The sequence below is a fragment of the Tachypleus tridentatus genome, chromosome 3 (genome assembly GCF_004210375.1).
Source record: "Tachypleus tridentatus isolate NWPU-2018 chromosome 3, ASM421037v1, whole genome shotgun sequence".
NCBI lineage: Eukaryota > Metazoa > Arthropoda > Merostomata > Xiphosura > Limulidae > Tachypleus > Tachypleus tridentatus.
Genome location: NC_134827.1, coordinates 75,170,644 through 75,183,220, shown reverse-complemented (window position 1 = coordinate 75,183,220; position 12,577 = coordinate 75,170,644). Strand labels below are relative to the sequence as shown.

At 34.7% G+C, this 12,577-nt stretch overlaps 1 protein-coding gene across 1 annotated transcript; it reads right to left on the bottom strand.

The window, feature by feature from the left end:
- Nucleotides 1–1,484: 1,484 nt before the first annotated feature.
- LOC143247209 (uncharacterized) lies at nt 1,485–12,577 on the bottom strand. The gene is made up of 3 exons (XM_076494883.1): nt 12,285–12,577; nt 8,111–9,047; nt 1,485–3,827 (listed from the first exon to the last, which is right to left on the bottom strand). Exons 2-3 carry the CDS (start codon nt 9,024–9,026, stop codon nt 3,181–3,183), a joined length of 1,563 nt encoding a protein of 520 aa, XP_076350998.1. The 5' UTR covers nt 9,027–9,047; nt 12,285–12,577; the 3' UTR covers nt 1,485–3,180.

Below are 12,577 nucleotides of genomic sequence, written 5' to 3'. Positions count from 1 at the left end.
CCAGATCTTGCTGAAAAATGCCAGATCCATCTGGAAATCTCTTTTCAATTATGGAACGACTCTTCTCTGCAAAACTTCGATGTACTGTGGTCCTCGCATCATACCTTCTACGATATGTAAGCCTCCGATGCCATAGTAGCTGAAAAAGCCCCAAAACATCTTCTTCAAGGGATGTTTTACAAACTGGTTGATGATTTTCGATGTTTCTCACCTGGAGATATGCGAACATGCAGACTTCTTTGACCCTGTACGAAGAAATAAGTCTCGTTACTGAATAACACCTTCCTCCATTGTTCTTGCGTCCAGTTCTTTTATTTTAGACCTCATTGATACCGTTTTTTCTTCATTGAGTTGGTAATAAATTGATTTTTGACTGGTCTTTTTGCCCTTCTAACGCAATTTTGAATGACGTAATATCCCTCAAAATTTCGTCATATATCCCAAAAATAGATCGACCGTACTGCAAAACACAGCTAATGACGCCATTTGTGTGAAAAAAGAACTATTAATGGAAATCAGCGGGTCCAGCGATCCTACACCGGCCACCATGCTGTAAATATTGTAAAATGACCATTTGTTTCAATTAATTTGCACAAGGGTGTACTCTGGTGACGATCGAAAACTACGTTTTAAAACGCAATTGAGTTTGTTAAATTGTTTAAGTTATCATTAAAGAAGCAACGGTAATACTGAAGATAACATCGTGCTCAGAAGACACCAAAATGAAATTATGTTGTGTATATCATGTTCTGAATACTCTATATTGTAATATCTTATACAGGTCTCATATTGAGCTTCTTATGATAATGATCAAAGCAGAGTGAACCACGTTCTTGGAACACGTTCGGTTATCTCTGTTATCTTTATGGAAAATGTGTAAAATACAGCCTAACTATAACAAGGCTAGTAGATGAATTATCATAAAACAGAAATTAGTCTTAACATACTAGAACGTGAAGTTGCTGTATATGTATACTTTTTAAAATCGTTTGAATTTGAGTCAAATAATAGGAAATCATTCTAAACGGCTCTCCATTCGTGAAACCAACAATAACAAATTTAATCGTTTTTTCAATTTTAAAACGGACACAAACTAGAGATGCTCTGGCACTTTTCACAGCATGTGAGCACCTTGTAATTACGTTTGACTCTGTTATGTCTTGGAACCTAAATCATAAAAATGAAGTTAATTAATTTATCTAATTTATTTTTTAAGTTCTGTTGGAAGTTATTAAGAAATATAAAAAGTTAGCGAATGGTTATTCAAACTGAACCTATCTTATTACCATAAAACAAAAAGTGACGTGGTAACGGCAGTGTGTTTGTTCTGGACACACACTTTCGGTAAAAAACTCTTCTGCGAACATAACATATCACTATTAAAATGTCAGTATTCATAAACAAAACGTTTCATATGTTTTATTTTAATATTTTTGTTTTAATAGTTGGTGTCCTTTACAGTAGAAATGTTACAGTCTAAGATGTTTTTATTTAGTTATCAACACTCTTTCTTTTATTTCTTTTTTTGCAAATACATGTAGTAGGTTTAATAATAAGATTCACTTAGTTGGAAATATGTTTTTCTTTGGTATGTACCAACAATAAACTTTTTTCCCTTTTTCCTTTTTAAAATCTTGTTTAAATACTTTTTTAGGTTTACATACCTACTTGCAAGTTAACGGAATTTTATTTTAAAAGAACTCCCAATGAACTATACAACGTTCAAAATGTCATCACTTTACACATGTTCAATGCAATAGGACTGATCTATTGAAATCTTTGGCTCAAAATTATCCCGTGGTATGGTAGAGGCAGCAAAATGTGTTTCTAAATCAGTGAACACGTCATCAAATAAGCTCCTTTCAGATCCGTGGGAGCTGAGCTGAGATCCCATGCCACTTGTCGAATCGCTTAAAGAATAGCTGCGAAACCAAAGCTTTCCTCTTTCTATACTATCAGGGCTCTTGTAGCCTTGCATACCCGATTCACTGCAAGATTTATGATACACTGCAGCGCCTCCTTTAGGCCAGTCAGTTTTGTTACCCTGGAAACCTGATTCACTGGACGAGGTTCCACGTTTTGGTCTGTAACAATGAGGCAAACTGTATCGGGAATGAAATAGAAAGCTTCCATTTGCTGATGGGACTTCTGGGGGTCTTGGAAGAGTTCGAGAACCTTGTGCAAGCACTTGGATATTTTGTCCTCCGATGTACTGAGTTTTTTCAGGGTCATTATAAACAGTAAATGACCTCATTGAACCATTTTTAAAAGTAGAATAGCCTTCACTATTGTCTGAATGTTGTAAAGTTATATAATTTGTTTTAGTCTGTTGAGGAACTTTTGGAGTCAGGTAGCCAACATTGTCCACAGATGATGTCTTTTTCTTCTCTTCTGTACCATTCCTCTCCAGTGAACCACAGCTTGGATCTCTGAAATGTTGCTGAGATAAATCTAAAGATCTTAAATTTAGTTGTTGTCTCAGAAAATATTCGTCCGTGTCTGAATTTTCAAAAGGCTCTCTCAATACATTGAAAGAAATATTTCTCTCTGTTCTATCTTTTCCTTCCAAATAAAAATGTCCGCTTGGAGCATTGTTGCTTTTCGCCAGGAGCTTCTTAAAAGATTTATGTTTTTTGTTTTTATGACTAGCATTATCGTTCACTGACGCCTTTTCTTTTACCTTTTCTGGCTTACACTTAAAAAATGATTTTGGACAACAGAAGAAGAAAACTGCAACCACCACAGCAGAAGTTGAAGTAGATACAGTTGTTGCTATAGCAACCTCAGTGACTGGAAAAATTTTCTCTTCTGAAGTGACCACTTCTTTACAAGTACTAGTCAGAATTTCTTTGTTTTCTTTGTATGAACTTTGGAACATTAATGGAAAGTCTATATCAGGAAACATCTTTCCTGTTCCATCTACTAGTGTAGTATTTATTGCTTGTACACAAAGATCATATCCAGTTGAAGGAGTGAGATTTACAATGGTGTATTCAAAACTTCTGTTGCTTTGAGCTTCGTTCTGATCAACTGAGATTTCTGTCTCTGTTATATTAAAACTAGCAAACTTACGAACCTGCACAATCCATTTAAGAAAGTTGAAAGATCCTTCTTCGGGAGTGTTGTGAAACAATATAGACCTTTTGACTCTCGGCAGTAACACTATGTCCCATTTTAGGGTTATTGACTTGGGATAAATTTTTTATATCCGTAAGAATCGTTTTTTATTTGAAACTTCTGTTTAGTCTTAACGCTTTCTGTTTTTACTACACGTATAGTAGACGTTTGAGACACTATATCACTGGTTTGGATTGCTTGACACTTCTCAGGCTGTATGAAAAAGCTAGCAAAGCTAGAAACAGAGATGCAGATTATATAATAGGTATTGGGTTCGAGATTATTTATTTCGCTTACGTAAGTGGTATACGCCCATGGCTTCGAAGAATTAGTGCTGTTATTTATGACATAGGACGTCTCATGCTCACTGTAATTAAGTGTCATTTTGTATCGACTGTCGATTGACTGTCTATAGAAAACCTTCCATTTTTTGTCATTCTTTCCGTTTACCTTTGCTCTCCATAACACTTTGATAGTGTTTGGAGTACTGGACAAGTAAAAGAGCTCAAAGTCACCAAACTTTTCAGGTTTGTCAGAAATAGTCAATGTTTCATTCCTTTCACCACACAAGCTAGCATTTGTTAACTGTAACACAAACTGACCTTTGAGATCTGATGGAGAATTGCAATTAGGCAGGAAGATGACAGTTTTATTGCTGTCAACCCATTCCTGGAGCCAGAGGATGTCACAGTCACACCGAAGAGGATTTTCTGTGGAAAAACAGAAGTATAGAATTACACAATCAAGACAGTTTACAAATAATTTATCGGCTTTGTTTCGTGTTTGTCCAGGTTATTTGATTTTATTACATATACTAAAAAATTAGTTTAAAGTATTCGTCATAAGTTTTTTAAACTATTTCTTTTTTTTCTGTAAATAATCGATGTGATCCAAGAAATCTTAGTTTTACGGATCTTATAGACAGATATTTTTAGAATAACAAACGTTAACACATAAAAGAATCCACAAGAACCTTGAGCAAGTGACAACTGGAATGTTTAAAACTTACTTCAAGTTACAAATCATTTTTAATCTTGTTTTATTTTTTTAATTTTACACTGTTATAAAAGATTATCATGTCACTTTCAATTGAGGGTTTATATACGTAAAAATCGAGGCTCGATCACAGTGTCAGCTAATTGTGTAGCTTTATACTAATATAAACGAACAGTAGATTCTTATGGTGTGAATGCCTTTTTCAAGATAACAAAGTTTATCGTGTGATACTACTATTAAGCCTATTATTTTTAATACAAAATTCTTTATGGATTTTCAGTATTCCAACCACACTATTTTTGTGTATTTGCGACTTTATATTGAAACATACTGTCAACCAACGATCTTCATTTAATAGATAAATTACATCTTGCCAGGACTGGCCAGGTGGTTAAGGCATTCGACTCGTAATTTGAGGGTCGTGGGTTCAAATCCCCATCACACCAAAGATGCTCGCCCTTTCGGCCGTGGGGCGTTATAATATGACGGTCAATTCCACTTTTCGTTGGTAAAAGAATAGTCCAAGAGTTGGCGGTGGGTGGTAATGGTTAGCTGCCTTCCTTCTGTTCTTGCACTGCTATATTAGGGACGGCTAACACAGATAGCCCTCGTGTAGCTTTGCGCGAAATTCCAAACAAACCAATTATACCGCTACAAACAGGGTTTCGATACTCGTGGTGGGCAAATCACAGATAGTCCTCTGTGTAGCTTTTTGCTTAATAATAAACAAAGATTCATGAAGAAAACGCTCCACCAAGAGAAACAACAACCTGATATAGCTCGAACAGTAGTTAATGTCTTATAAACAGAGCACATGACTCACGCGACAATCATCACTGAACAAGACGTGATATGTTTTTGCAGCTAAGATAAATGTAAATTCAGTTACACAGTGATGCAATGTTTAGAATACCAAGTTGCTTTATTTGTAATAAAATGCTTACTATTTGAGCTAAATCAGTTTCTTTGTGTTTTAATTTCGCGCAAAAACTACACGAGGGCTATCTGCGCTAGCCGTTCCTAATTTAACAGTATAAGATTAGATAGAAGACAGATACCCATTACCGCTCACCTCCAACGCTTGAGCTAAACTTTTATCAGTGAATAGTGGAAATGACCGTCACATGGCTGAAAGGATGAGCATGTTTGGTTGACGGGGATTCGAACCTGTGACCCTCAGGTTACGAGTGATATGTAGACCGAGATATTGTTAATAGTACACACATTACCGAGTAGAGTATAAAGTGTGTTACTTTAAGGTCAAAATTTATGAGAAAGAGTTCTACTCTCATTCTCAGCTGAGCTATGCAAAACGAACTCTGAGAATGAGAGTGATCGGATGAAAGGAAGAAGAGTATATTTTATTAATTCACCAATTATCTGGTTTTCCTTAAAGAATAAATATTAATTTGCAATTAAAAATGAAGTAGATAAGTGCCTAAGAAAGGTAAATGTTTCATGCTACTAGCTTTAGAATTTGTATATGTATAGCAAAATTTGGAAAAATAACATATGAATCCGCTGGCCGTGGTTGCAAGGTGCTCGTGTTTTAAGCGCTCACTCCAGCTTTCGCTACTGCACTTGTCGTGTTTACGTTTTGCTTTTCTTACTGGCAAAACACAGATTATTTCGAAAACTATTTTAATGCAGGCTTAATTTTCCACATTGGCACTAAGAAAAAGATAAATTGAATCAATGAAAAATTTGGAATTTTCTGGAAAACTTCGCGTGGCTGTAAAACCAAAATTAGGCAAAAATGATGAATGAAATTTCACAGAAGTGCCCAAAATTCAGGATAAAATAAAACATTTACCTATTTTTTATTCTGAAAAAGAGTAGTAGACACACACAATGAGCAAACTACATAAACAAAAACGACAACAAAACTAGAAAACTACTGGTTTGTTTGGCTTGTGTAAAACTGCTAAGAAGGATATGAGTTACAGTAAAATAGAGTTTGACGGTTTTAAATCTTACAGTTTGAGAAATATCAAACATGTCTTCTAATGTTTAACGTAGAGGCCAGTTGGCTATTTCCCGCCAATTTCATAGTCCTTCCGGATATTTCTTTGCCTCTAACCCCAATAACTCAGCGGAAAGTCTGAAAGCTTATGATGCTAAAAATCGGGCTTCGATACCCGTGATCGTTAGAGTGCAGATAGTTCATTGTGTAGGTTTGCGCTTAACAATGACCAAATAAAAACTCCTTATCTAAACAATTTAATTTAATCCATTAGCTTTCGGGTAAAGAAATGTTGAGTAAGTTTCGACCAAAACATATACCTAAAAATTACATGATTTGTTTTGTCTTAGCAGTGCGCTTAACTATGCTTTTAATTTCGTGTACTCGGTTCCTTCTGCTGTGACGTCAGAGTGTCATGTTGTCCTTATACAGTTAATACAAGTTAATGAAAACGGTTACCATGCGATAAAGGATCGTAATAAGGCCCTAAGGCAAGAGACCTTGGCCTACTCTAAATGGTATTAGCTTTCATCAGGGTAAGGATAGATTTTTTGTTGCCTTTATTACAGTCTTTTTTTTTAAAGAAACATGAAAAACGTCGTCCATTTTTTTAAAAAAATATTATTATAAAATATCGCACACAGGCTAAACAATCTTGTTGGCAACTGTCCTTCGAATAAGAAATTAACTTCGAATCCGGTTATTCTTTAACTATCTATTTGTCTCCCTCTCTCTATATAGGCGCTTATTACTTGAATTACAAATCAATATATATATATATATATATTTGTAGGTTGACTAAAAGTAATTTGCCCCAAGCGTTGTTCTAGTAACTTTGTTTGTACTTAAGTATAAAACTACCTGATGAGCTTATCTTTACTCTACTCAACGGGGGTATCGAAACCCGAATTTTAGTTTAATAGTTATCGCTGAACTACCACGGTGGTGGTGTGAGGTGTATTCAAATATTGCGAAACGATGTTTGTTTTAAACTGACATACTACAATTTAAAATGATTATGGAAAATTAATCATTAATATTATATTGTGATATTGAGTAAACTTTAAAACGATATTTAAAACGAACATCACCAAGCTAGATAAATCCGTTTTTTGCTCTTAATTATCAGTAGTCAAAGAGATTTGGAAATATATTTTTAAGAGGAGTTTATTTTATGTCATAGCATTCTAATCGAGAGAATACGGTGGAGCTCAGTATGATAAAATGATGTTATTTTTCACTCTATCCGATAAGTCAAATCACGCATCATCATGTAGGGGTGTGGGTGAAGTTAGAAGGTGTTACCTCTGGAGTAACCGTGCAAGTGTAAAATATTCACTAATTAAGGATTTTAAGATGTTGATTATTAAATGATTGAATGAAAAGTTCGTGAAAGTGGATAACCTTGTTCGTGAGGGTGGGTAAAGTTGTTCGTGTAACCTTGTTTATGAAGATGGATAATCTTTCTACTAGAATTTGTTCAAGGATCAAATCAAGTAAAATAGTTATTTCCTAAAAGATAATATATTTACCGATGTGGCAAATAATAACAGACGGTATTACAGATAGTATTGCGATACATATTTTAAGATGTTATTGTTACGTAAAATTATCACAGTTTGTTTAGAGACAGTTTATTGGTTTGTTTATTTTCAATCAGTTAGTTTTGAGGCTGTTTATTGGTTTGTTTAGAGACAGTTTATTGAAGGTTTGTTCATCACCTTTCATAAAACTACACAATAGGCTATCCGTGTCGTTTACAGCACCAGTATCGAAACCCAGTACTTAACATTAGAAGCCTTCAAATTTAGGATGAAAGTATAAAAAATCAAATTTCACCCTCATTCTAACGAATGATGTATCTAATAATCTATGTTGTGACACATTATTTTAGATAGAATTTTTGTGTGTATAACCACATCTGTACATTTTCTTATGAAAATAATCTTTTATGATTTCACTGTAGTCCACTTGATATTAACCAAAGGGTAATGTTTACTCTAATTCAAAGCGTAGTAAAGTGATAACACTTACCAGAAAGATCAAGTTCATGAAGGTTGATGGGCAGAGAATAGAAACCCAAGCTTTGAATGAAGTTTGATCGTAAATTCAACCTTCTGATTTTTGGTAACACACGAGATGTTATTTTGGGTAGTTCGGACAATAAGTTGTTGCTTAGGTCAAGAGTTCTCAAATTTGGTAGCCTTCTTCGATACAGTTGAAAGGGAAGAGTCGCTAACTTGTTTCCACTTAAGTTCAACACTTCAAGACTACTGGAAATGGGTTCTATGTTAAATTCTTCAAGGGTTAAGTTCTGGTCGAGTTGGTAAGGATGATCTACAATAGGTTCCTTGATGATAACCCTCCGAACGTCGGGGACATAGTCACTGGATAAGCCAATGTGGTTGTAAGCCAAGTTTAGTTCCCTAAGGCCAAACATCCAAAGGAACTGTGGTCCAGGCCAAATGAATACAATCTGATTATATTGTAGATTAAGAATCTCTAGGGAAAGTAGTGTGCTGAAGGCATAAGGAACAGAATGTAGCTTATTATGAGAGAAATCCAGGTATCGTAGCTTCATCTGGAGATGAGCAAAAGCATCAGGATAGACGTACTCCAGTTGGCTGTGAACTAGATGCACCCTTTCTAAAGATTTGTTAAATTTTGGAAAAACGTACGGCAAGTAAGGGATTTCACAGTCTTTGATTGCGATGCTGCGAGGCTCGTGTGAAGTGTTGATAAACGACGATAAAATCTTAAAGGCATGAATAACGTTATCAAGAGTGGTGTCATGACATTCAATGATGTCCTCCTCTCTGCTGAATTTACATCCCAGTGGAGAAGGTACGATAGGTTGTGACTCATCACCCTGCAAAGATCCCACCACCACCATCATGGTGAGACTAATCGTGAGAATCAGAGGCGATGAAGGCCTAAGCCAAACTGTCATGATTGTGGATCATTCAGAGGCCTGCAGTGAAAAACCAAAAAGATGCCATTTAAGAAAGTTGAGAGATCTCATTTTTCTTACCTGTAAAAGACAAAGGAAACATTTAAAAACAATTTTATTTTTAAAGAACAGGGTCCGGCATGGCCAGGTGGATAAGGCACTCGACTCGTATTTCGAGGGTCACGGGTTCGAATACCCGTCACAAAAAGATGCTCTCTCTTTTAACCGTGAATGCATTATAATGTGACAGTCAATCCCACATTTCGTTGATAAAATAATCGCCCAAGAGTGACTCAGTGGAAATTCGTGCTTCGACGCCCTTGGTGGATGGAGCACAGACAAACCCAAGCTTTTCTGATTAACAGCGACTAAAACAAACATCTGAATCGATTTGATTTCTTCTATTGTGCTATCCACATTCCTTTTTAAAAATTTGTGGTGGAAACTTTTTAAATCCTCTCTCAAGGTTTATACAGTTATAACGAAAACTTAATTTTATAAGTGTAAGTACAAGGAATTGGTCTGATGTTAACTTGAGCTGTGCCAGTAATATACACATATTAAATATACATATATATATATATGTATGTATGTGTATATTGCTGTGTGTGTGTATATATATATATATGATGAAACGGATGGCCTGAATCCAGAATGTTATCTTCATAAGTTTACTTTTATTATGTTCAAATTAGAGTTTCACGAATTCCTCGAAATTATCTGGGTTTCAGAAAATAAATAAAATTTACCCGTTTGTTAACCGGTTTTGTGTAAAATGAAGGGTAGATTGCGCACCATGGGGTAACTAAATGGCTGTTATGGAAGAACAGTTTCAGATTAATGCATTTTATTCCTGCATTTTTAGTTTTAATACTTGTTTGTCTTTGTCCACGCAGAATGTCGCTATTATTTGTACGGGTCATATGCTATATTTTAATTTAGTTATTTTGCTTGAGGAACATTAAGCTGTTCGACGTTCTGAAACAATTCACTTTCCTGGATATAACAAAGGAAATGTATTTATAGTTTATAGATTGTAAATATATTTATATACGCACGCGTATGCGCGCGCACGGGATTGTTCGAGCAAAACCTAGATGGATGTCCTAATATGTGAAACATATCGAACAGTTATGTATATTAACTGTAAAGAAGTCGCAAAGGCGAAATATTGGTTTAAATAGAAATATATTGTTTTATACTTATTTGGAAACTTTTATCGTTGAGTCTGCAAAAAACTGTCCCTTTTATTTGTATTTAAAACAACTTCAAATAAAGAAACTTGGACTTCAAATGTTTAACTTAAGCCGTATCTTATATGTCTGGGTGCTAAGCGAGCAGGTTAGAGACTCCTAGACACCAGGTTGAGTGTTTATGTATATCCTGAACTTTGAACTATTGACAAAAGGGAAAAGAGTCAGCCATCAGTACCCACTATTATGTTCGGTTTCTTGAAAGGAATACTAAGATTAATTACCCATTTTATAATGCACCAGCAGTTTAAAGTGCGTAGCATGCACAGTGGCACCACGTCTCGAACCTTGGACAGTTCCATTCATTATCCCGCTCTAACCGCTAGTCTATACCTGAATTATAAATTATAGATCGAGTTTATTTATATAGTTTGTTAATATTCATTATAGAAACCTTGAATTTTTTTATACAGTTCTGTAATATTTAACACTCCTACGAAAAGTGGGGCCTAATAGGCCCCACTTTTCGTAGGAGTGTTAATGTCTTGTGAAATCACAGTTCAGTGTATTAATGCGAAATCATAGTTTAATATATTCGTGTGAGATCATAAAATATAAATCAGTGTATTCACGTGAAATAATATAGTACAATCCATTCATGTGACATCGTATAGCACAATTTATTCATTTGCAATTATAGGAAAACATATTCCTGTGAAATAATAGCTGCTGTGTACAAGATATTTACAAAAAAAATGTAACTATTATTGATACTATTATGGAAAATTAAAAACGTGTGATAATCAAAATGTAAGAGCTATTTCTATTTTAAAAACTATTAATAGCTCCTATGAACCCGATAATTACTTATTTAACTCATTTGCTTCATTTCTCTCACAGCGTATTTTAGCTTTTTTTTTCAAAGTTTGAATATGAAAATTTAGTTTTTTTTACTGAAAGTCTAATTTTTGGCATAACGCTAATTTGAGCTAAAATGTTTGAAGTGTTAAAAATTTTTCTGTACAAGATCTAAATTTTATAAATATAAAAATCGTCACAAGCAAACGAAAATTGGAAACTCGTTTTTATACATTGATTTAAGTAGTTTTGACGCTTTTTATATTCATATGTCTAACAGGCACTACTTTTAAAATTAGTGTAATAATTTTATAACTCATGTGCTAAGTATCGGTTTTTTGTTAACTTTAATTTAAAAACATTTTTTTATAAGGCAAACGAAGCTCTGCGATGGATAAACAGTGAGCTTGAGGGTTTATAACTCTAACACCGTGGGATTGATACCCGTGGTGGAAACATCAAAAATAGCCTGTTACGAAGCCTTGTATTCATAAATAAACAAACGAACAAAGTACAATAAAGCCTAATCACAATTAATATAGAGTCAGAACCGGCATGGGTAGATTGTTAGGGCACTCGACTCCTAATCTGAGGGTCGCGCGTTCGAATCCTCTTCGCATTAAAGTGCTCGCTCTTTCAGCCGTGGGAACAATACAATGTCACGGTCAATCCCATTATTCATTAGTAAAAAAGTAGTCCAAGAGTTTGCGGTGGGTAGTGATGATGAGCTGCCTTCCCTCTAGTCTTACGCTGCTAAATTAGCAGATAACTGTCGTGTAAAATTGCGCGAAATTCAAATAAACAACTAATAAAGAGGTCACGTGATACAGGTGAAGAAGTCCAATCATAGTTAATTAGAGTTTTTTAAATATTATACATATTCAAGATAATTGGTTTATTTTAGTTTTGTTTTCGTTTCACCCGTTTATCAACAACTAAAAGTTTGTCCTGAATAACTAAACTGTGCCAACTATCTATTAATATGAATAATTAATGTTTGTATTCAACTTAAAAACTAATAAAACACAAATGAACTCGAACCTTCTTATCTCTTAGTTTTTACTTAACAACAAATTTCAATAAATCTAAACAAAAGAAAAACCTAAACCGTTGTGTGTTTTTCTGAAAACTTTTCAAAATGTTAACATATTTTCTCACAAATTAGATGTCCAAGATCACGTGGACTGTATGTTCCTGGATTACATACCTTTTAGTTCACAACAACATAGTATGAGGATAAATGGCCCTAAAGCATTGTTACATAGTCTTTTCCTCATTCAAGGACGTATACTTTTGGGGTGGGGAAGAACACACATCGCTCGCGAATCTTGCTTAATCATCTAAATTCTAATATCTATCCAACCGAATTTCAGGGCACATTTTCGTAAGTCCAGTTTGAAGAGCGTTTTCGTTTTCACTTTGTTGGAAATACGCTACAACTAGTCGGTGACGCTAATTGTTGCTTCAACCTATGCTTTGCACAAGACACTATCGAGACCA